The 24,713-nt window shown below is 42.1% G+C and overlaps 2 protein-coding genes across 2 annotated transcripts in view; both read right to left on the bottom strand.

Annotated features, from left to right (window-relative positions):
* Nucleotides 1–2,219: 2,219 nt before the first annotated feature.
* Nucleotides 2,220–19,829, bottom strand: EPOR (erythropoietin receptor). Its single transcript, XM_063294431.1, has 8 exons — nucleotides 19,668–19,829; nucleotides 14,419–14,560; nucleotides 12,510–12,694; nucleotides 11,393–11,544; nucleotides 11,154–11,304; nucleotides 4,994–5,081; nucleotides 4,694–4,781; nucleotides 2,220–3,911 (listed from the first exon to the last, which is right to left on the bottom strand). Exons 1-8 carry the CDS (start codon nucleotides 19,774–19,776, stop codon nucleotides 3,348–3,350), a joined length of 1,479 nt encoding a protein of 492 aa, XP_063150501.1. The 5' UTR covers nucleotides 19,777–19,829; the 3' UTR covers nucleotides 2,220–3,347.
* Nucleotides 19,830–23,608: 3,779 nt separating this feature from the next.
* RGL3 (ral guanine nucleotide dissociation stimulator like 3) overlaps nucleotides 23,609–24,713 on the bottom strand; it is a 28,658-nt gene continuing 27,553 nt past the window's right edge. Inside the window, exon 17 of the mRNA XM_063294430.1 lies at nucleotides 23,609–24,668. Coding sequence (XP_063150500.1) covers nucleotides 24,082–24,668 — 587 coding nt within the window. The 3' untranslated portion in view covers nucleotides 23,609–24,081. The remainder of the gene's footprint in view (nucleotides 24,669–24,713) is intronic.

The raw sequence follows: 24,713 nt of genomic DNA, 5'->3' as shown, positions 1-24,713 counted from the left end.
TTTGGCTTATCTGCAGATGGGCTTATACACGAATATATATATGTAATACAGGAACTTTTAAAAAGTATTACCGTAAGCCCATCCATGAATAAGCTGAACCTGATTTTTGGGGTGCATTTTGGCAGCTAAAATTCTTGGTGCCAAATTCACAGGTATATACAGTCAGATGGCCTGTACTAGGGAAAGAGGCTAGGCAGGTTCCATGGCCAGATGCCCACTTGTTCAGGTTCAGAGGATCCGTGGCCTAGCTGTGGAAGGCAGTGCCTTCACCCTAAGGCTAAACCTGAGATAGACTGGCAGAGTGGACTTGTGAAGAGTCTGGATATTATTTCCAGGGGCCCACACGTAGCCACCACAGTGTTTTCCTCTTCCATAACCCACCTGCTAAAAGATCTCCTGAAGGCCACACCTTGGCTGTCATCTAATATCAGTCAGTGGGGCTCAGAGCCTCGGCAAAGCTGCATCACTGATAGTGGCCGCAGAGAGGCTTCTGTTACACTGATAGAAACTATCATTACCATTAAGCCAGGCCAGGCCCAGGGCTCTAGGGTGCTGTTCAAAGGGTGTGAGGTTAGATGTAACGGTTGGTGAGTGCAAGATCAGAAGCTGAAGTCTTCCAAGGCAGTCTGCTGTCTCACCTCCCTGTGTGCTTTTTACAAGATTTAACGAAAATGTGTGAAACCAGAATGGGCCAGGAAGGCCTTGCTTTCACTGGGTTCCAGGAGGTTTGACAGTACTAGCAAGGCTATGGAGGTTATCTGGGGAGAGCAAATGGGAATGGAATTGATCTGCTTAACATCCTAATAGTGTAGAGCAGTATTTCTCAACCTCAGCAAGTTAAGATGTGTGGACTCAACTCCCAGAATTCCCCCAGCCAGCATGCTGGCTGGGGGAATTCTGGGAGTTGAAGTCCACACATCTTAATATTGCTGAGGTTGAGAAATCCTGGTGTGAGCAATCTGTTCCAACCTTATGTTCTCCCTATGTTTTGGGCTACAGCTCCTCATAATTGTGACCATTGGCCATATTGGCTGGGGATGATGGAAGTGGTAGTTTGGCATGTACAGAAGCAGGGCTTTGATCAAGAGGCTTGGTCAAGGGAAATGGATACTGTACCTCAAAAGTAAAATCCTCCACTTCCTGTACAGGAAGGAAAGATTTAGTTTTCCCTACCCCCACCCCTATTCACATGATTTTAATACTTTTTTTTGCCTGGAAGAAATCTGGAGGCTATGCCCATGACTTTGGGGGCTTTCTGTGACCAAGGGGCTGCAGGTTTTGCACCCTTGCCCTCTGGATGGGCAGTTTGCAGCCCATAGGCTGTGTGACCCCCAGGTGGGCACCTGTGTGTCCTGGCACAGAAATTGCCAGTCCCTCTGTGACTCCCCAGCAAAGTGTTCTTTTGAACTGAGGCCACTTGACCAAGGGATTGCCTGTGCAATCCTTTGTGTGTCCATTGATGCAGTTCTCAGCTGGCAATGGATGTGGCCCTCAGGGCTGAAAAGATGGCCTCCTTGCTGTATCCAGTTAGGGAAATCTATTAACTACAGTCATCTGTTTCAAATATCACCATAAACTGTGCTTTGTTTATTGGCTGGGTTTCCACAACACCTTAAAATATAAACCATAGTTTTATAAATTCCATTCCAATTTGCCACACAGAGTCGTTGTACACAAGATGGGCAGCAGAGAAATTTAACAAATAAATAAATAAAACAAAATGACTAAGTTCACACAACACTAAGCCATTACCAAGTAAAGTAGCCCATGCCTTAATGGAATGAACCGAGGCAGCTCCGTTCCTGTCTGGCTAGACCCCTAAATGGGAGTATCCCCTAAATGGGAGTATCCCAGCTGGATGATCAGATGAAACTGCCAAAATCCCAGGACTGTAATCTAGTTTGGGAGGTCAAAAAACACCTTGCAAAGAATCACTTTTGTCACCAAGAAACTGCATGGTTCTATCCACAAAGTCACCCGGAGCGGAACCAGACTCGAACAAAACCTTCCTCTTTTTTAATCCTGGGGCCTGGACTGCTGCTCTGAGGATGGATTCACAAGACCAAAGAAGCCTCCCATGTTCGCCAGCAATGTGACACAGGAATGCAGAGAAAGTTTGACAAGCAGAAGTGATGAAGGGCTGGGGGAAGGAACGAGAGAGCCCTAGAATGAATATAAGGTGATAAAGTTGTTTCTTCATTCACTTCTCTCCAAGTGAGTTAGAATACAAGAACCTTTATTTATCTTTAAGATCTAACTTAAACATACACACATTTCCTGTCTAAATTATCATAATAATTACAAAAAATACTATGTAGGCATATCCATGAGACTTAAATTAAAGTCTTGGTCTAAAACACTTGTGATTTCAATCCAGTATGCTGATTTTGAAGGAACTCAACACAAGCAGAGTCCAGGATCTTGCCCAGGGGAGCATGAACATCGCAAGTCATCCTTGCAAGGACAAATAACAGTAATTTTCTAAACAGCCCATGTACAGTGACAGTAAACAGCTGGTGGAACACCAAAGCAGTGCTCTAAAAATCTGATAATTAGGGCATCTTGTCTATCAGATATTTCCTTGGCATTTTAGCCCGTTTTTTAAAATCCATTTTTGCAGATGGGGAAGCAAAGGCCACTGAGTGAATTGCAGTTGAACTGAAAGTCTGGGCATCCTGAATTTGTAAGAATTCTTGCTCCATTCCCTGAATTTTGCTCCCTTTCTGGTGCTGGAAAAAATCCTGTAGTCTCCAGGCCCAGGCCCAGAAGGTGTATTTAAAACACCTGTTTTTATAATGCATCATGAACATAGATATTTTATTTTTTTAAAAAGGCAATTCGTCTCACCCAAGAATTTAGAAAGGTAAAGACAGAAGCAAAGAAAACTCCACTCCCGACTCTTTGAGGTGACATCAAGAGAAGGCCATCCAGTCTTGACACGGAGTGTTGGGGCTGATAGTCACTGCTGGCAGGAAAACTGCTACACCATACCCCCAGATGCCTCTTGATTACAGTTACAGATTAACAGCTTCACAGAATAGGCTTGTCTGTATGAGGACAGACAAGGTCATGGTCAAAAAGTAGTGTCAATAGGTTCAGTGCATAATCATGGAGGCAGACAGGCTGGCTGCCTTTTATCCATTCCGTCTCTTCCCCATCCATTTTGTAAACCACCTTTCCTCCTGCAGGAGCAGCTTGGCCAGCCAGAGCTGTTGTGTTGATCCATGGCTTCTCCCACTACTGGAGCTTCTTCTCCTGGGAAGAGAGAAGACAGTGCTGGACAGCTGGGCTGGTACCTTTCTGCCTCAGTTCTTCTGGTTGGTTGACTGGTTCCATGCTTGTTAAAGCTATGAGCATGCAATGTAGGCAGGCAGAAAGGGTGGTGGTGCTCTATCGCAGAGGTTGGTGTACAGGCTGGTAGGGCCAGCATTCGAGTCTACAAGGCTGTAGTCAGCAGAGATGCCGGAGTCAGACACCATCTGGTAGCTGCTTTTGAGCTGGGGCTCTGTCTGGTGGCCCTGTGGAGAGAGGCTTTCAGAACTGGGGTCAAACACAGTGTACTCAAAGCTAGAGGAAGCTTGGCTGGGCTCTGCAACTCTTGCTTCTTCAGAAGGCGCCAGGTCTGAATCCTCACTGCTGTTGCTGCCCAGCAAAGACAGGGAGCCATCTCCCGCTAAGCAGCAGGGCACCACATCTTCATCCAGTACTAGGTAATCATCTGGGGAGAGTTCTGGGGTATGGGGGAGCTCCGCTGTGGTGCAGCCCTTGGGGGGAAGTGGAGGAGGAAGGGGCGGGCTGTCCACTTTGTGGCCGTCACATTCGGATAATAGTTCCACCAAAAATGGCTGCTCCTCCAGATAGTGGGTATTCTGGCTCCACCACAGGTAAGTGCTCTGATGCCCCAGCCACAGCTGCAAAAAAGGGAAATGTCAGTAAGTAAGTAAGTAAGTAATGTTTATTCGGTCAATGACCAGCAACATAAAATTAATTTTAAAAAATCAAATAAAATCAAAATAAGTCAAATGAGTACAATTATATAGAGACAACTGTAAATGAAAACAGTTGTAATATAACCTGTAGTTCCCTATTACAATAATGACATATTTATTTACCTAAACATTAGTAGATCCAATATATTAATACTATATTGTAATACTATATTGTAAAATATATCCTCAAAAATTTATTAAAAGATAACTAAACAAAATATTGATAAAAAGAGAAAAGTAAGCAAAAACCCCTACTTCTTTCACCATTTTTGCCTCATTATCACTGCAGCAGCACAAAATTTAGCTACTGCATGTGTGATGGCTGGTTTTGAATCCTGAAGATTACACATTACACACAATGTAATGTAGAGTTTGTCATCAGATTCAACAAAATGTACAGAGATATTGCTAACTCTACATGTTGGAGGATTGTTCATTACATCCTAATGCCATATGGACCAATCCTAATGCCCCAAAATTCCAAATTACTTGTCCAATTTAAATTCTTTTAAAATGCTTATTCCTGTTTCAATTGTCCTTTTTAATACCCTTTGATATGAAGGTGTTTGGCCATCAATTGTCCCTTAAATTAGGTCCTAGCATTAAGAATGCAACCCCAGTGGTCTTAAGACCACCACTACAGTAAGCTTTGCTGTAGTGGGACTAGGGAGGAACTGGATTAGGAAGGGCAAGCAGGGCAGTACCTGGAAGTTCCCTTTGTAGATGGTGAAAAGGTCTTTGAATTCATGCTCTGGGGAGGGTATGACAGGCCAGATCTTCTTCTTCAAAAATCTGGTGAAAAATAATAGGAGAGAAGAACGGTGTTAAAAAAAAGAAAATATGGAAGTGCTTCTTCCCACCCCTTATCCCTAGTACTACAGCTAAGTCTAGAAATGCTCTTATATTGCCCTGGTTCATAACTCTAGAATAATGGAGGAGAATATCCATTTGATTGATTTCAGTCGGAGAAGAATACTTGTTTCTCAACAGGGACAGAGCTGTACCTGCGGTTAAACATCAGGGTGATGAAAGCCAAAAGCAGAACAATCACAATCAAAATGACAGAGAGTGTCAGGATGAGCGGGTCCAGATCTGCAAGGAAGAAAGTCAGGTTAGGCTTGGTGAAGTTACTCTATAAAAATGCTATGGCGAATTACTTGATCATCTTCATTGGAAGGACCTGACCACATTATAAAACTACAGTATTTATTACATAGTAGCTACATGGAGAAATCGCACAGATCGAAGGAGCAGTGAATTCTGAAGGATGATCCATCAATATGTACGTACTGACACTTTTTCTGAATTGCAGTCTAGTATACAGGTCTTTGAAAGTGAACCATGGTGATTTAATACTGAAGAGGATTAACTAGAACACTATTTAACTGGATCACCATTTTAAAATCTGTGGAGTCAAGTTGTGGCAATGATTGTCACTGCGTTTTAAGTAGTCAAATCCATGCTCAGAATATATTTCTCTGTGACATCAAAGCTCACTTAATACCACCATTCATAATTTCTTTCTGGAGGTTTTAACTGAACTGGTAATGTGAATGAGTATCTTTTGAACCAAGTAATAAAGTGATTAAGTTTTGTAAGTGCATTTCTCAAACTAGCAAGTAAAAAATTATTTTAAAAATGCTCGATAATAGCAATAATAGTAAAACATTTTTTGATAAGCAAATAGTGAAATGGGCTTTAATTCCTGGGTAATACCTGCTATCTGCTTTATACAGCATTATTTTACCCTAAATAATGCTATATAATAGCAACCGTTGGGTTAAATCATGCTCTGGTTGGACTGAAGTAGAGAAGCTGATATAATTGTGAAGGACAATTCCTGACACTAGGTGAACATTCAATGTTTAATGCCAAATTATAACAAAATACTAATAGTGGAAGTAAAAGTACAGTCCTTGCCTCTGGATTAAAGTATTATTTTTTTGGAGGCTTTTCACAGTCTTTAAATTTGGCAGAGAGTTAAAGACAATAATTCAGTCTACATGCAAATGAAAAACAGAGACTCTAAATAGCAAGAAAGAGGCAGTAAGGAAATAGCTGCCCAGAGCCATGTTTTTGTGAAATGTGTAGCTGTATAAATACGCTAAATAAATAAATAAATGGCCCAAGACGGGGAGCATTTATGAGCATCGGTACTCAGAGAAAGACTCTAGGGCAGAGTTTCTCCAATTTTTTTTAGGCCAAAGGATTTTTTTTGTTTGTTTAATTCCTGGAACCCCTGATCAAAAGGCAACATTCTAGTGGTAAGAAAATAGCAATAAAACAAAATGTGTGCTTGTTTATTTATTTATTTATCGAATTTTATCACTGCCCATCTCCCCCCAAAGGAGGGACTCTTTAGTTACTTTATGCAAATATATATGTTAAAGTGATTTAAATTCCAAAAATGAACGCCCCAACTACTGTACCAGAAAGTTCCTTCACACATAAATGTAAAAATAATCTGTTTATTGTACATGCACCATGAACTTTTCCAGTGTCCAAAAATTAAAACTTGAATTTCACAATTACTTGTGAAGATAATGTTTTAGCCAGACCAATCAATGTTCAGCGACTGGGATGTGATTGTCTTTCCCTCAAAAATTGCTATGGAGGTCCCTGGCTGTGTTCGAGTGGCCTATTTTTTTGGGTGGGGGGAGGCTGTAGTCTTACATGGAACCCCACCAATTTCTTGCACAATCTTAAGGATTCCATGGAACACACAGCTTGAAAAAGCTTGCTTTGAAGAGCTCCACTTTGTGGAAGAAATGGATCCTTCCAAATGTAGCAGCAGAGACCGGTTCATCTCATTTTGAAAGGTGAAAAAATAGACATTGCCATGTCAGCTACGGAGTGGTCCATAGTTAATTATCTAAAGGCACCACTCAAGGTAAAAATGGCAGTTCTCAAGAATGGAATCCTTGAAAGAAAAGAAAAAAGAAAAGAAAAATGAAAGCAATAGACAAGAGTGGAGTCATAGAAAAGGAGTTAAATAGCCAAGGGATAGTTAAAGGATAATGTATAGAAATCATCTACACAATTTTTCAGGTCAATGGAGTAAAATCAGATAATTTATTACAGTTTTTAAATGCTGGAAAAGTTCTCATAACATTGGTCTTTCCTTTTTGAAACATTAAATGCCTTTAACTTGGGATAAATCTTTACTTTGATTGAAGCTATTAATAACTGCTCAGCTACAAGAAGAGTGACTAAAAGTCACATTTCAAAATTATTCTATTTGAATACAAGCACAAGACAAGATATTTTATTCTCAGGAGTGATACCAATTTTCAGGAGTGATACCAAGAAATGCTGCTAAATCAATAGGTATAGGAATCAAAAGGTAGGATATATTCAAAAAAAGCTAGTAAGAGATGACACTACCTTAACAATAATGTCTTAACCATAACAGAACATACGTTTTAGCTGTAGCTGGATAAGTTTGTTTTTTTCAATACAGGCCTTAAAATTAACAAAGATAAAACAAAAACAATATCCTGAATATATCTTGTATTTCTTGTGACACAGAACAGTAGTTAAAACAATAGTCTTTGCTGCAATTACCGGTTTAGACTTTGTTTATATTAATAGAAAAATAATATTTATAAATCGAATTAGTTCTGCAGTCTATCAAGTGCTTTCACTCTGAATGCCTGTTATTTTAAAAGCCTGCCAGTGTGGGATTGCAAAGTCTTATTGAAATTTCTTTTAGCTATTGCCCCTTTAATTAATAATTTCCTGGTGAGAATCAGGAACTGCTACTTCCTCTTTGTAGTCTTTTACTTTTACATACAAACACACACACACACACACAGAAATGATCCTGCCCCACTCCTAAGATAAGATCTGAAAGCTGTGCTTAGACTGCCTCCATCTTCTGAGAAGCAGTTGTTGATATTGTAGCATCAGTCCTTTGATGCTTCTATACTGAGTCAGGAAAATAAAAGCCTTTCCAGCTGTACTCCAGAAGAAGACATCCTCCTTTTTAAATATCATGCCAGTGTCCTATGCGCATGTATGTATGTACAAGGAAAGTCTCTCCCATTTCATCAGCTTCACCAACTTAGGCACCAGTTTTACAAAAGAGTTTGACAGAAGACATTGTTGGCAATGAAAAGGTTAGGAATCCAGCCAAGAATCTTGCATGCAATTGTGTTGCATCCAAAAATCCTCTTAAATGTATGTTTTACTTAGTATTACCTTATTAGTTTCTTGGACACACTTAAGAGTTTTTTAAGAGTGCCATCAAATTTCCCTGACAAGATGTTTCTCTCCGGGGTCTTAAATACACAGTATTTATTTTTAAGCCATACCCTGAGGCATTATCTCTTGTTAATAAAGCTCATTTGTAGGCAAAAAATCATGGAAAAATCATGAAGCTAGTTTCCCATGGCACAGCATTCACACAGATATCTAATGTATAATCTAATATCTATTATAGAATATATAATATCTTTATGACTTGTAAAGCTATTGCTTAACAAATCTATCTGAACCAGACCCAAACAGAGCTGTACGTTGTGGTTAGCTGAAGGTCCTTTTGGATGAGTTTCATGGTGAGCAGATATTTATGAGCTTCAAACCTGGCTACCATCTACCAGGGATTCTCAAACTTTGCAATGCCAAAATATAAGTGAATTTATGTGACCCATCCTCAGTGAATAAAATCATGATTTCATTGGGATTAGGCTGGGCAAAAAATAATATACCACTTACTGAAAGGTACACAACCTTTTCTTGAATTAACCTTGTTATTATCAGCACTATTGGTCAATTGGTCACCTTAGCTTTTCTCTTACAACCCATTTCAAGATACTAGGAAATTAAATAGTGGATAGAAATACAGAAGTTCACTATCATGTACATTTTTACAAACTCTCCAAAGACTATGGATATTACATGCCAAGCCACAACTGGCAGGAAACCATCTACCACTTAAACCAGTTTGGTTTGAGGCTTGGTTTGACAGATGACTGGATCCACAAGTCATCTCTCACATATAGATGACTTTCTGTCACAGCTCATGTTGATAGCTCATTTTTCCACGTAGCTTTTTGTCTTTATTGGAGATTTCCTGAACTTTAATCCACTAATATTCTCATCCATATTAACCTATGCAAGTGGGACTTCCTCTGTTATATGATGTCCTAATCTTGGAGTAATTACATTATGAAGTCTCCTTGCTCTTTATTTCTATTTTGTCTTATGTTTTATTGTATTTTATTCCATTTCTCCTTTACTCTGGTTTTTAAGTCTAAGTGTTAGTTTTTATGTGACTGTTACACTGTCTTTCCTGGATTTGGTCATTGTTTCTGTGTTTTTCTTTTCTTTTTACTTTGCTGGTCATTGACCGTAGTTAAAGTAAATTTGGTTTGACACTGTGTGCTTATCCTAATTCCATGTGGTAGGGCACCTCCCAATCACTTTAAAGGGACTTATGCTTAAAAATGATAGTGATTTCTGCCCCAGTGAATGGGGTTCCTAAAGATACCATTTTTATTGCTGCTATCGTTTTTGTTTTGCTAGAAAACAGGCCTTATACTTCGGTGGGTTGAGATTTTCTGTTTTAACCAACATTCATTTTCTCATGGTTTTACAAGAATCTCCCTAAGACTATGAAGATTCCTAGTCAAACAGGTCGGTGTTTTCATCTGGCTCTCCCTCACAGCTATGGCCCATATTCTCAATGGGTTTATATAACATGTTAAGTTAAAATGTGACCAGCTTTTTTATGGTTTATGGTTCACTTTGTTGACAAGCCCAGCCAATATGGCTAGTTTATGGTTCAGCCCAAACAGTGTTAATTCAGTAAACCATGTTGCAGATAATGCTACACTAGCATGATGTGTAAATGTCACAATGCAGACCAGGAGCTCTGCCACCCCACTATCTATTCCATTGGAAAGCATGCCAGAAGCATCGTGACATTGACTTTATTTCCCTTGTCTGAGGATCAAAAATGCATAATTTATCTGATTCCTGTCTCCCCAGAGCTTTCAGCCCTCTGCGAAAAGACAAGTAGCTCTCTCTACTTGGTTAATACCAGAAGAAGAAAAAGGGTTTTGGTTCCTTCTTCCTGAACTAGGAGGTTGGTATTTTGCCAAGAAGACCATGTAGTTTGTATTTCTGTACATTTCTTCATTCTAGGGAGTGAATAAAATGCAGAGGACCTGGTAGGTAGTCTCACCAATGAAAAGCACAAGAAAAGTGCATATTCAGGCCAATGACAAAGCAATGGAGGGAAAAACTGGTTGTATGAGTGTACAGGGAAAGTGGAGCTTCTCAATGTTTACAACAGACCACTTTACAGCAGGTGTCTAGGTGTTATGTCTTACAGGAGAAGTAATTTAGGGCTCAACTACAGTGCCTTCATAAGTGGCGTTTAGTCAGGAAGTTTGCACTCAATCTGAAGGATCAGTTTCACTGTCTGGAAATGTGCATGATTCTAATGTTTTCTCCAGAGGCTGAAAAAGTAGCCCCAATGGCTTGAACAATTTTTAATCAGTTTTGACTGATACACTGGCTATAACCATATTTTGATGGAGAGGAGTATTTTGGCGATATTTATCTATGCTCCGGTTATTTTTATTTAACCTGTGGCAATACATAAGAGCTTTCTTTGCCCCAGTCCTCATGCAGCCAAGATCCCTGTTTTCCCCTTGTTAATAAAATGTAGAAATAGCAATCCTGAGGAGGATCACTATGGGAGAGGCTTTCATGTGCCCTTTCCCTGAAATAAAAATGCAGCTGAGACCATTATTTTGTGGCTGAAATAGCAGAACAACAGCAGAAAGAAATACTGACTGCAACAGAATTACTGAGAGGGGGAATGGAGTGGCTTTGATGTCCCCCCTCCCCAGATCTCTTGCTTTGTGGGGTGAGGGTAGGGGTGGAAAAGGAAAGATCTGTGTTTCTTCCACCTTTTTACATTTGTAGGAACCTTAAAAGGAAAAAGATGATGTATTCCTGCCATAATAGTGTGGAACCAGGTTATTGGAAAGAATACCTTTTCCACTGTGTAGCTCTTAGAACCTTAAGGCGCTTCATGGTGGGCTGATACTGTCTAGAATGTGTTTTATCGCTCTGTGAGTCTCTGTGAGCTCTCCAGAGAATGGTGGCGTTGGGTGGCCACCATTAAACACCACAAATAAATGGGGCACTTGCCATTTGGTATCGCCACTAATACTTCCTGTGACCACTCACTCCAATAGCCATCATAGCTGACTCCGTTAGGCTTGGCCCGAACAGCCAAAGTGTAGTGGGTGCCCCTTTTGAGATTCAAGAGGTAATATGTCTGCCCACTGGTACTTTCCACCTGAGGAGAGGAGGATAAAAACTGAGTAAGAAGGAGGAAAGAAAGCAGGGACTTACCAGGGGCCAGAAACAAAGGGTCAGTGACTTACCCGCTGGGGTCGGTAGCCCTCAGGGGAGATGGACACTTCATAGCGGATACTGTTTTCCATGTATGCAATGGGGGGTGGTTGCCAGCTCACATTCAGCTGCCCAGGGGACTCCATAAACTGCACTGTCAGGTTAGAGGGGGGGTCCAGGAAAACTGGGGACAAATGAAGGAGAGGGTGAGAACAGGCAAGCAATTTTCATTTCCTCAATTGAGCAGATACAACAGGCAGTGGCTCTGCAGCTCCTATTTCCCATCTAGGACAGATCACAATTTCTGTATGCATTTCCTCAAGCAATGACACTCTAGGAGCCCCCATTCCTCCCTAACCCCAGATATGCTGTTTAGGATTATGGGAAGCTCAGGACACCTTCACGGGTTGACCCATCATGCCGAACCTGGGTTTCTGGTGGCCAACACATAACAAACTAAACCTAAACCTAAGCCTATGGCTTGGGGTGATGCATGAAATCAATCTACTGTATTGAGCCTGGAGCTTTGTCCCACTAGCATGTGTTGGTTCATTTAATAGCTACCCAATGAATGAACATTCAGTCAGTGAAGCTTTTCTTGATAAGGAGACAAAGGGATGGGAAAGTTTCATTTGCCTGGTTATGCAATGGGATAATAAGGGCTCTCTTATGAGCAAAAGTTGAGAACTAGTCCCTTGAGAGACAAAATGCCTAAAATTGCTTCCAAATAGTCATAATATCATCTTCAGTCGCAACCCTATCATGTTTTCCTACTATTTATCCTTTTTTTTTCTTATCACAAAAATAATCCATGCACCATATTTTGCTCCTGGAGAAAAGGTGAGAGATCCATCTAACAGTTAAATAATGCTGGAAGTCCTTGGTTTGCAAGTACTGGGAATCTCATCCTGGGGCTTACTTGTGGGGAAAAAATGCTCTTTTTCTCCTTTCACTCATATTTTGCACCATGTATCTACTGCATGATAAGAAACCTGCACAGGAGGAAGCAGTTCCGGTCTAGCTTCCAACCTGTGAGTGCACTGAATATGGATTCTTTCCATTCCTGGGGTGGAAAGGGATCAGACTATTCACTCCAATGTGCACAGAAAGAGAGAGAGAGAAAGAGAGAGCCATCTGCAGAGGACTTACCAAGTCTTTCCACATATATTGTTCTGGTGTAGAGGGTGCTGTTAGGGGACAGCCCATCAAAGACTTTGATCTCCAGGGGGCTGAAAGCTGCGATATCCTGCCTTTGAAAAAAACAAGTGTAGCGTGTTGTATTCCTGGATGTGTTCTCCACAGTCAAATTACAGGACTGCAGGGAGTTGTCTTCCCTGGGTGAAAGCAAGGGGTAAAATAGGATTAATCTTGGGAGGAAGCTATTATGAAGGTTTATTTCCCCACTGTTCCCAGCAGAAGCCACAGAGTCAAAGCAAGAGGGTAGATCTCCAGTCTTGAGGTTGGAAGGTTGACTGCCACTATAACTTTTGTTATCTGGCTTTTTACAAGCTCCCTGTCAATACTAGTCAAAGCACAGGACTGACATCTGCAAGTACTGTAACGAAGATCTGGCTGGTTGTTTCAGATCCATGTGTGAACTCTTTTTTTTAAATTTTATTTTAACAGCTCCTGATTGGGGCCTCTCTCCTGCCCCCTGGGTCTTTTCTGTCCCCCACCATCCTGCCTCCTCTGTTCCAAGGCTCTTCTGCCTCTTCTCCCAAGTGGCTCCACCGGTGGCCATCAGAGATTCTTCTTCCTGCTTTGCCCTGGAAGAGTAGGGCTGTGGTGACTGCCACTCAGTTTACCATTAAACCCGATTCATACGTGTTAAGTAGAAATCTCTTTAATGGATTGTAGTGTGCAGTACAGAGAAAAAGTTGCGAATAGAAGTTCCCACGCTTTCCCCAAGTTAAAAAGTCCAATGAATTCAACCCTCTCCCCCTTCTTCGGTATGCTGCCCCCCTTTTCGTGCCAGTCTGTTCAGTTTTGTGCAGATGTCTGCAATGGCTCTGCCAGTTGACCTTGGATACCAGAGATAGTCCAAACAAGATGCTTTCACGCTCCTGGCTTGTCCCCCCTCCCACTTCTACTGACTTGCAAGTCTCAACCCGTGTTGATTCCATTCCTGCATGGGAGTCAGATCAGATGTTCTGGGAATGTTTGATCTGGGAGCATGTCAAGGACAACTCCTTGACTCTCTGTCAAAGGATTCACCACCGGTACCAATACCTCCAAATATCTTTAAAGTCTTTCGATCTATATGGCTTATACTGTACAACCTAGAGAAACCAATCCTCTTCCTTGTTTAATCTCAGGGAGTCTGGGAAGTAGAAGACACATATGTTGGCCATTCAGGAGCCCCTCTTGAAACTGCTGGTGGAGGGCTCTCAGATTTGGGGGAGCCACAGAACTCATGGCCTCATCCCTTGTGGAGTATAACCTGGGAGTTCTCAGGTGCACTTCACAGTACCCTTGCCAACCAGGCAGCTTTCCCATACGTTGGGCTACAAAATGCATACTCCTTCCTAGCCATTGTTGGGTGGGAGTAATGGTATATATCATTTGATGTATCTAGGCTTACACAATTCTCAGGATTTAACCTAATGTGTTTTAAGTTTACAGCTACACATATAATTTGTGAACATGACCGGGTGGTACAGTACTTGCAAAAATAAATATGGACAAGAGAAACAGGGCAATGTAACAGCCAGAGTACAGGACCTGGGCTGAGATGTGGGTTGAGGACAGCTATAATATCTAAAATAGGATTAAGGCTGAACAATGGGAAGTGCTCTATTACTGTCTTCCTCAAATTGAGACCTTACTGGCTAAAGGATAATACTAACCTGCTCCATATATCAAGATGAAAATAGCTCTGATGTGGAGGGGTGGTACAGGTCACAGGAAGGGGTCAGAGACAGATGGGGCAAGGGGAGGCTTAGTCAGGGCTAAGTGTATTAAGACCCCAAAGTAGCCCTTGGCATTTTGAAGAACAACATTTGGAACGAGACCATGGCTGGAGATAAGCTGACTCTACTACAACATATAAACCACTCACTCAAACTTGTAGCAAAAGCTGTATGTGCTCTGCTTTTTTTGCTCCTTCAGAAGTTCTGATGTCTCCCAGAAACAGGCCAGATCTTCCAGCTGCTGGGTGAAACACTTGGGGCTCAAGGGCTCTTCTGTCAACAGACGTGTAACTGGGTGCAAAGCAGAGAGACACGAGGTTAATGTTACCCACACACATGGAAAAACAGGGGCAACAACCCACCCATCCCTGTTTGATCACCAGGCAGTAAAATTATGCCTCTGAAAGTCACACAAAAGAATGCTGTGGGGGTTTTGCCAATAGAAATGACATTATGGAGTTCTACAACCTGTATACATTCCCCCAATTAAGCAAACTCCCAGGCAAAAAGACCCAGATAGTACCATAGTGACCCAAAAACTGCAGACATTAACTGATTAATGCATTAATAACCAAGCTGGAGTGGGAATGGAATGGAGTGGCTGGAAATGGAAGAAAGCAGGTAAGTCACATAGATTTGAAAAAAAATGTAGCAAGTACCACATTATTGTCTGGTTAGTTCATGTCCATGTTCACCATGAGAAGTTATTTTAAAATGTCTACAGGGACTGAAGTGTGGACTACTCATAAAAAGAATTAGAGAAATTCAATGTGCAAGACTGTCCCACAAACACATTCAGAGAGACATAAAAAAAGGGAAAGAAAAGAGTAGAGTTCCTGCTGTTTTTAATTCAACCCTTACTTACTGTGAACTCTAATCCTGCTAATAAACAGTTCCTGGCAAATGCACTTCCTAAGCTGGAGAGACTGCAACTGGGAGAAAGTAGCTTAATAGCACTAAGGTTTGCACTACCAGATACTGGCTGCAGGCTGCAAAAACCCAAACAGCTATTATTAGGGGGTAACAGAGAGAGAGAGAGAGAGAGAGACAGAAAACCCTAGCCATTTTCTATCTCTCTCTGGTGCCATCTAGTGGACGTCTGATCTTTGCAGCTCAGCTTTGAGAGCCCTGCACTACTGCATAGCTTTCGCACTGACTTCTGCTGGTGGGGTTCTTTGAGATTTATAGCAACCATGCATTATCCAGAGATATCCTTCTGTAGGGTAGGCTGAAGCTGAAAACTAGTTTATAGCAGCTCTGCAATACTGTCTATTGCTTTCCTTCTAACTGTAGGTTGAACTGTGAGAATAGCATACAATCATCCTGCAGTCAGTGTACAGTAATGCATTGTAAGGCTGGATTGAGAGATAACTTTACAGTAACCCTGTCGTACAGCCCCCCGTTAGATTTACAGGCTGCAGATCAGTCTGGTTCAAATTCCCAGTTAAAAGTCTCTTGCAGCTTTTGTTGTTTATTCGTTCAGTCGCTTCCGACTCTTCGTGACTTCATGGACCAGCCCACGCCAGAGCTTCCTGTCGGTCGTCAACACCCCCAGCTCCCCCAGGGACGAGTCCGTCACCTCTAGAATATCATCCATCCATCTTGCCCTTGGTCGGCCCCTCTTCCTTTTGCCCTCCACTCTCCCTAGCATCAGCATCTTCTCCAGGGTGTCCTGTCTTCTCATTATGTGGCCAAAGTATTTCAGTTTTGCCTTGAATATCATTCCCTCAAGTGAGCAGTCTGGCTTTATTTCCTGGAGGATGGACTGGTTTGATCTTCTTGCAGTCCAAGGCACTCTCAGAATTTCCCTCCAACACCACAGTTCAAAAGCATCGATCTTCCTTCACTCAGCCTTCCTTATGGTCCAGCTCTCGCAGCCATATGTTATTTTTATATGGTCGAATTCCCAGTTGAAAGTCTCCTGCAGCTTTTAGGGGGTGTCATACAAATTTTGATCTACTTAAATGCCTTCTTAGACCACTTCCTTGGCTGAATTAAGCCCTTGATTGCACGAGGAAGCCTTACGCACTTGGCTAAAACTAAAGAAAATCAAAGCTTTCTGCCCAAACAGAAATTATAGCCAAGAGAAGAGACTCTGTTCTAATAGAGATTTGGCCGTAATAGCAATATGTACACCTCAGGGATATGTAGCAACACGTGGTGGACTCTAGCTGGTGGTAGTGGAGCATAAGCATAATATACTGTTTGCCAGAATCACGTGATCCACAATACTGTATGCATTGTACGACTTCGCTTCCTTACATTATCCGTACGCACGCCTGCATGCACGCACACGCACACACACACACACACACACTTCTATTGCAACCATCTCCATCTGACATGTGTTTCCCGAGATAAGGGAACTCTGTCCCCATTTTCCGTTCCCGCCATAGGTAAATTTACGTCAGCCAAAAGGTTCAGTTATACATGGAAAAGCAGTAAATAAGTGAATACAAAAAATAATGATAGGAATCTGCACATTGCATTTGGATTTCTTTTGCTTTTTTTTTTACAGTCCGCATGCTTTCATCTTTACAATTCTGTGAAATGCCCAGCATAAGCATAAATAATTATACTGCAGAAGTGCTAATAATGGTATATGTTATATAATCTACATGATAGAAATTAAATAAATAAGGGTTACTAAACCCTGGTGAGTACTTTCTTCCAGGACTGCTAAACTTGCTAGCAAGATTGGGGGAGATGGGCGGTGATATAAATTTAATTAATTAATTAACTAATCTGACTATGATTTCTTAACCCCTTACAGTATGGTGCTCTTGGATGGGAGATGGGAGTAAACAACAGGGCTCCAGAGATGCAACAGAATGGGCGATAGTATTTGCTGCATTGCTGCCCCAAGCTTGCATAATGATCCTCTGCCAGGCACTAGCCCCTTTTAAATGAATGGGAGCTGGGCAAAAGGCTTCCTTTGGGTGGCGTATTGTCTCTGAATTCCAAGTGTTTCAGTCCAGGGATTCGCAAGTCAAAAAAGCCATGGAGAAAAGGCCAAGGACTCTAAGAGAGTGTACATGAATGAATGGGGGGGGGGGGAATTAAAAGATGGAACTCTAAGCACAATAGCTACATTCCAGAGAAAACAGGCATAAGAGAGATGACTTGTGAAGAGCTTCATAGATACTTAGAAAGATATTTGCTGGAGGGCAAGACAAGACAGGATGTAGTGAGAATATCCCTTTGATTAGGAACAAGTTCTTAATTCCAAGAACTTCGGAATGGAGGAAGCTCTTGGCCACAAATTTCCATGATTCAAGGCAATTTTTTCAAAGGTATCTATGGGGCAATCCCTTTGCCCGACTGCAATGCACAATGTACTTGAAAAGAAGGTGCTGAAGTAGCACATGCTCACCAGTTGAAAACGTATATTCATTTCCTCCTGTTAGGTGAGGATCATACGATTTGAGGCTATTTTCAGTGGATCCTTTGGTTTATACAAGGCAGTGTACCCTGACTTGATTATTCAGCCTGTGACACTTTGCAGCCTACAATATAAACTACTCCAACTGAAAAGCCCAGTTTAAAGTAGCACACAAGCTTGCTTTATTAGCACAGCTGGATCTGTCAGGATTCATTTTTATATTGCAAGTCCTCACTGGACGCTGGAGTCATGAAATTATGAATAAACCTAAGCTGTGTCAGATCTTTACATAAACAAATGCACACACAGTGACAAATCACATGTGCTTCACAACCTATGATTACATTTATTCATAACCAGTTATCTGGATGTTTATGTAACATAGGAACATATTCTTATACGGTCAGTGTGAAACCTGTTTTTAAAGTAAGCATTTGCCCTATGCTATAAATTCCACATGTTTAACTGTTGAATTAATAAATCAGTAACAAATATCAATCCATGACCGTATGGATAAAAGAAATAAAATTAAAATTAGAGAGCACTTTTTTCTTCTATTGGCATTATATAAATGAATGTTTTCTGATTTCAGTATTTTAGGGCTACCATAGCTGGTAGTAGCTATCTGGATGCTGCCGTCTAGTGGTTCCTTGGATTTTTGCAGCCTTGATAGCGTCGCACCAATAGATTGAGAAGGAATGCTGATGTTAAATTATCATGTGGGAAATATATGGTGATTATGTGCTTGGGCTCTTTATGCCTGCTTTTGTTGATGTGTGCAACACAAGCCAAAATGTATTGTAGCTGCTACCAAGGACCTCTGTCACTTTGTGCAATGTCTCTTTGTGATTTCTCCCCATCCCCCACCATTGCTTAAATGGCTATAACTGAGCACCAGCATTTTCCAACTTAATGTCCTCCAGAGAGAACATCTCTTGCAGTTCCTAGCCAGCATGGCTTTTAGCACTGCCAGGGAAGTGCTAAGCTAAATCTGAAAGGCCGCTGCAAAGTCACCAGCTTTAGAATATCCAAGCGTGGAGGGCTAAGGTTGTGCCAGTGCATCTCCAGGGAGCCCTCCCTTTCAAGCTGCAGAGCAATGCTGACTTCCGATCCTCAGCAGAAACAGATCTCAGAAGTTTCCTCCCTTGTCCCACTCTGATGGTTTTCCCTTGCTCCCTGTTAACTGTGAAGTGGGACCTAACCTAAAGCTCCTTTGGGAAAGGAGAGATTTTTCAGATCCATTTGACACTAGAAGAAACTGCCCTCAAAACTGAAAGGAAAACAAACAAAATAAGCAGGCAGCAATGATTTTTCAGGCTCCTTCCAGACTGCCGAACCTTCAGGAGTCTGGTAGCAGCTTTTCCAACTAACAAATGCTGTTAAAAGGCAGAAGCTTTCATGAGCTGCTGCTGACTTCATCCCATGCACAGAGATGCTGTTGCACTCTTGACTCCTCCTGATTTTTCCCTCCATAAACTAACATGGCTCTCCTCCTCCTACACTCTCTGCCAAAAGGGTTCATGCTACTTTTGTCAACGGTAGTGCAGTGAGAGAAATAAAATGACAGAGAAAGAGACTTTTGGCACACTTGGGACAAGGCAGGTTAGATGCGATTTGTTTCAACCAGTTTTGCACAGGGTGACTCTCCTTTTTTAAAAATCTTCCCTCCAGCAGAGTGTTTCTCAACCTTTGCAACTTTAAGATGTGTGGACTTCAACTCTCAGAATGCTGGCTGGGGAATTCTGGGAGATGAAGTCCACACATCTTAAAGTTGCCAAGGTTGAGAAACACTGCCTTAGCACAATATGGCCTGCATGAATTCAAAAGTGCTAAAAGGAGACACCACATCTGACCCCTGGCAGGCTGGCCTCAGATGCCACCTCTTGACAACACGGTGTCTCTGACTCCTTAACACCATTTCCTCCCCCCGCCCAACACCCCTGCGAGAAGACTCACTTGCTTCCCTCCCCCTTGCCCTCACAGGCTCCGCTCAGCCCGCCCTGCTCAAGCAGGTACCTTTGTTGTTGAAGTGAGCACCAAGGTTCCCGGGACCCTCCTGAAAGGAGCCAGAGGCCCAAAACAGCAGGGCCAAAAAGGCAGCGATGGATCTCCAGGCCTGCTCCATGCTTTGGGGTGGGGTGGGGGCAGCCGTTCTGCCAGAAAGGCCTTTTCACCTGCTCTGCCAGTTGGAAACTGACTGCAGAAGCTGCTGCCTGGGTCTTTGCTCCACAGCTGGAGGCTGCAGATAAGAGGGCGGGCTCTGGGTTGAGAGAGGTAGCAGCAGAGCAACAACAACAAATTGCAGCAACTGTGAGCAGACTGGAGCCCCCTCTCCCCCTGTGGACTTCTCCTGTTGTGATAGGGAACTATCTCCCTATATTTAGGGTAAGGCTATGTCCAAATTATTGTACCCCGATAGTAACTGGAAGCCAAGATCCAGGCCCAGCATACTCCCAGTCCACCCCAAAGCTGGAAACTTGCATGCTTTCCCCAGTCCTATTTTTCTTGGGACCATCTGTCCTGGTCATGAGTATCTCCAATCTTGTGCCAAAGGCATTCCTTTTGCTATTCAGTGTGCAATGCAGGTTGTTCCTAGCTAAAAGACAGAGCTCCCAACAGGCAAGAGAGGAAAAGGATTGTTAAAAATCTAATGGACAAAAGTGGTTTAAACAATATGTTTCTGCGATTCACAGAGGGTAGGCAACAATCTCCCATAAAGGTTATGCTAAATATTAGGGAGAACTTCCCAACTGCAAAAATTCATAGCAGGACCTTTAATTGTTTATGTGGCATACTTTCGTTATTTGGGGCCCCACATTGCACTAAAACACAATTGTGATGTATTTGGGTTTGGCCCTGCATATGGTATGAAGCCAGCCACTGGAGCTTGAAACCCCCAATTTATGCCTTCCAGTGGCTGTTGGGATGAGAGTATTGTCTTTCAAATTATCCTCTTTTCTCTGCCATGTAAGTTTTAAAGGGAGTCTCTGGATTTTGTAGTTTGCAGGAAAAAAAACAGGGACATATATCTAGCCAAAGATTGAGGATAACAACACGATACAGACCATGCCCACTGACCCCTCTTGAGGCTTTAGGCAAAAAGGCCTTTCTTTCAGGACTCATCTGGGCATGTTTGTGGGATGGTTTCTGATGGCATTGCCTCAAGGGTAACACAGAGAGTAGAGAATAGGGAAACCCCACAGATGTGGTTCCTTTCAGTTCTGAATGAGTTTGGGAATGGGATGCCTTTGCCTTCTTCGCCTTCCAAACAAGCCAGTGGCACATGGTGAATGTGCAGCCTGTGTTGGAGTGGGGAGGTGTGGGGCTGGAGGGGAAAAGGAGGAACAACAAACAGAAAGTTGTTTAGGGACGATAAGAGGGCTTCTTCTGCAGAGGAGTTGTTTATTTCAGTCACTTGTATTTTTTAAAAACATCTTCATAAAGATAGCAGAGCCAAAGTCTCTTATCTGATCTTTTCCCCCCCATTTGGCTGCTATTCAGCTTTTAAAAAAACTTTTAAAAACTCAAATAGGTTTTTCTCTTTATAAATACATTTATTTATTTGCTAGATCGCTGATGTAATAGCGATGTCATAATTTAACATTCCTGATATATTTGGCCAAATCTCATCCCTGCAATGGTTATATCTACTTTCATCATGTGTCATGTTATAAACACATTTGACCTGCCTAGCCCCAGAGTGGGCAGTCTTGAAATTTGTAGGATCTACTTAATTTTTTTCCTAGAAGAACCCCAGCAATGAAAGCCTGGGCAAAAGAAATTTGGAATTAGAGAGTTCTGAACGTGATTAATGTATTTTGAGGACTGGAACTGAATGGAGGTCACCATTCTTCCACCAAAAAAAAAAAAACTTAATTACTTCTCCACTCATCCCAACACAATTTTCATCATTTCTGTAGAAATCTATTTTACTGTTGAAATCATTGAACAAGTTGGGTTCCTGGTGCTCTCTGAGCTTGGTTGTTTTCTTGCAGATGCTATTACCAGGCAGGGGAACATCATCAGTGTGAGGGAGAGCAGGGTTTGCTGGATGTTTCTAAGATAAACTATCAGATAAACTATCAGAGAAGCAGCAATACCCTAATCAAGAAACCACTTCCACTGAGGTGGAAGTAACACTCCCACCAAGACTGGCCAGACAAGCTACTCTCTATAAACAGCCAGCAAACCCCACTCTCCCTTGCACTGATGGTGTTACCTAGCTGGGTAATAAAACATCTGCAGGAAAACAACCAAGCTCAGAGAGCACCAGGAACTCAACAGTTCAACCCTGAACTACGTATATATTTTCTTCTATTGCTGAACAAATGTTAAGCAATTCATTTTAAACCTCCCAGAGATCTATCTGCAGTGAATCTCCTGGCCACTTTTTCTAAAGTAAACCATTTAGCCTAAACTGAACAATTTCATACTTCTCTTAAAGAAAGTGCTGTACTCACTTCATAATTTTGGGTGCAGTAACCAACACTGCACGTGGTATTCTAAGAGTGACCACACTATGATTGTGCTTGCATGACATAATAAGCTAATGAGCTTTTTAATTTAGTTGTGTGCAACTGTTTAAACAGACTTTATGCTGTTTTATGTGTCACCTGAATCTAAAACTTTGGGTTTCTGGGCAGTGAAAGCTGGAGAGTGCAGCTGTAGTCAAACAATAGTCCATAGAAATATGGCTGTTTAATTCAAACAGTGTTTCCAAATGAGGCTTGTTAGAGAGAATAGTTGCCTCAGTGGATATTATTCCAAGTATCTGCAAAGACCCCAGCAAGTCCAAGGCTGAGACATGGATTTAAAAGGTGTTGCTCTATTCTATTTTGGCTCTGGAAGAAGGTCATCCACAGTTTTAACACTGATGGCTAGTCCATCAAGTCAGTTGTTGTTACAAGTTACTGTTTCAGAATCACACGTAATTAAATCTCTAAAGAAATGTTAAGATATTCCAGTAGCAGAAGATGGAGGAAACCTTGATTAGTCTGCCTGTTTATCTAAAAGATGGATTCCTGGGTGATTTTGCATATTGAGAATTTCCCAGAGAATGGGTCAGTCACAGGAAGGTCATGCACTGTAGAGTAGTAGTTCTTTTTACTTTCCTAACATCTATATCTGAATCCCAAACTTTTCAGGAAACAGGCTGGGTCAAGGCCAATATCAGAAAATGGAAGCCATGCTGGCTGCGGCCATATACAAAATACCCATTTACTAGAATTCAGCCTGGTGAAGCAGTTCCCCTGCATCCTCTGTAATATTTTAATATGCTCACCTTGTTTTTCTGGGCAAACTTCCATACCAGCTGCAATGATTTTTGTTTTCTAGAAATGCCTCTGGTCTCTATGACCCAGATGATGCTTCAGACTGGTGCTTTGCTTTGCATCAAATTAGCTACCTATGTTTTTTTTTTAATTAAAAGAATCTAACCAGAAAACCAGAGCCAGTTTGGTGTAGTGGTTAAGTACCAAGCTAGAAACCAGGAGCCTGAGAGTTCTAGTCCCACCTTAGGCATAAAGCCAGGTGGGTGATCTTGGGCCAGTCACTCTCTCTCAGCCCTAGGAAGCAGGCAATGGCAAACCTCTTCTGAAAAACCTTGCCAAGAAAACTGCAGGGACTTGTCCAGGCAGTCTCCAAGAATCGGACACAATTGAACGGATGGTTTGGTTCTTATATTAGCTGCCTCATGAACCTTGTTCACAAAGTAACTGTGACAGAATTCAGCAAGCAACACTAAATAATTAGGATATTCTGGCATTCAGAGAATCTTGATTAATTTAATTTTAAAAAGATTTGTACTGCTGTATGAAACTTATGCATACGTTCTCACACTAATGGGAATATCTGGGGAGCAGGAAAGAAGGCTGGGAAAGTGCTGGGCAAGTATGCTGGAGTTTGTCATACCTACCTACCACTGTGTTTGGGATTTGGTGGGTCTCTATGCAGCAAAGCACATAACAGGGATAGATTGTGTGGACTCCGCATGGTAGTTACGCAAGCAACAAAATTGGGAAGTATTACAGTATCCTGTGAAAAGAAATTTATGCTTTGACACAGCATAGCTAGCAGCTATCACAGAGCATCCATCTACACAGGTCTGTCCTTGACTACACTATTGACTTTTGGAAGCCATGAATGTGTGAACATTGCCCTCCCTTATAACAAAAGATTAGCTCACTTCTTTGAAGCAACCAGGCACTGTCATTTTGGGGCTTCTCAAATCGCTACTTGTAGTCCCAGATGGCATAAAGTGCTTTTTAGAATTGATGACCTTTGGGCACTATGATTCTGGGTCTCCTAGGAGGAATCTGGGTGGGCAAAGCAATAGGATCCCACAAATGATCAATCACAGTTCTCATTGATTCCTCAGTTCCCTGGCCACTTGCGTGTATTCAGTGTTACAGAAGCATTGTAATCAGACAAGCTATCTCTGGCTTTCAAGATCTGTTCCTATGCTGTTCAAGGGCTCTTGGTCACTCTGGGTTTCTAGAGGATAGGTGAATGGGGACTCTGACCAAAATGATGTCCTCTGGGAAGAGTAGGGAACTGACTGTGGCACAGGAGGAAGTGCCTGCAATTTCTGCACAACATGAGGGGGAACTGGGCTCATGGTTTCCAAGGGAAGTGGGTGTTGAGGAAGAGACAGACAGGGAGTGGGAGAGTCAGGGGGGTCTACTGCTGGCTGATTTTCCAGGAACCAGGAGGAAGGAGCTGGAAATGGGTGTGTTGAAATACGTGATCTAAAGTGTGGGTCCTCAGCAGGAAGTGATGGGCAAAGTGAAACTGGGCTAGTTGGTGCACTATGTGAAAATATGAAGCATGAACTGGTAGCAAGAGCACTGGTGCCAAAATCCTTGAGAGAGGGGATGTGGTGAAGAGTGGCTTTGCTCCCAGGCTGTGTCCTCAAGTGTGGTTGGCTGGTGATTCCCTTTTTCTGGAGCAGGAGGAAGTCATGGGGTCCAGCAGGATTCATGGCATAGAAAACATTAGCACTGTCAGGAATTAGCAGCTCTTCAGGAGAGAAAAAGGAAAACAGAAAGAACAAGAGAGAGTGAA

This window comes from Candoia aspera, chromosome 2, assembly GCF_035149785.1.
Source record: "Candoia aspera isolate rCanAsp1 chromosome 2, rCanAsp1.hap2, whole genome shotgun sequence".
Classification (NCBI taxonomy): domain Eukaryota; kingdom Metazoa; phylum Chordata; class Lepidosauria; order Squamata; family Boidae; genus Candoia; species Candoia aspera.
This window is presented reverse-complemented; position numbering and strand designations above follow the sequence as displayed.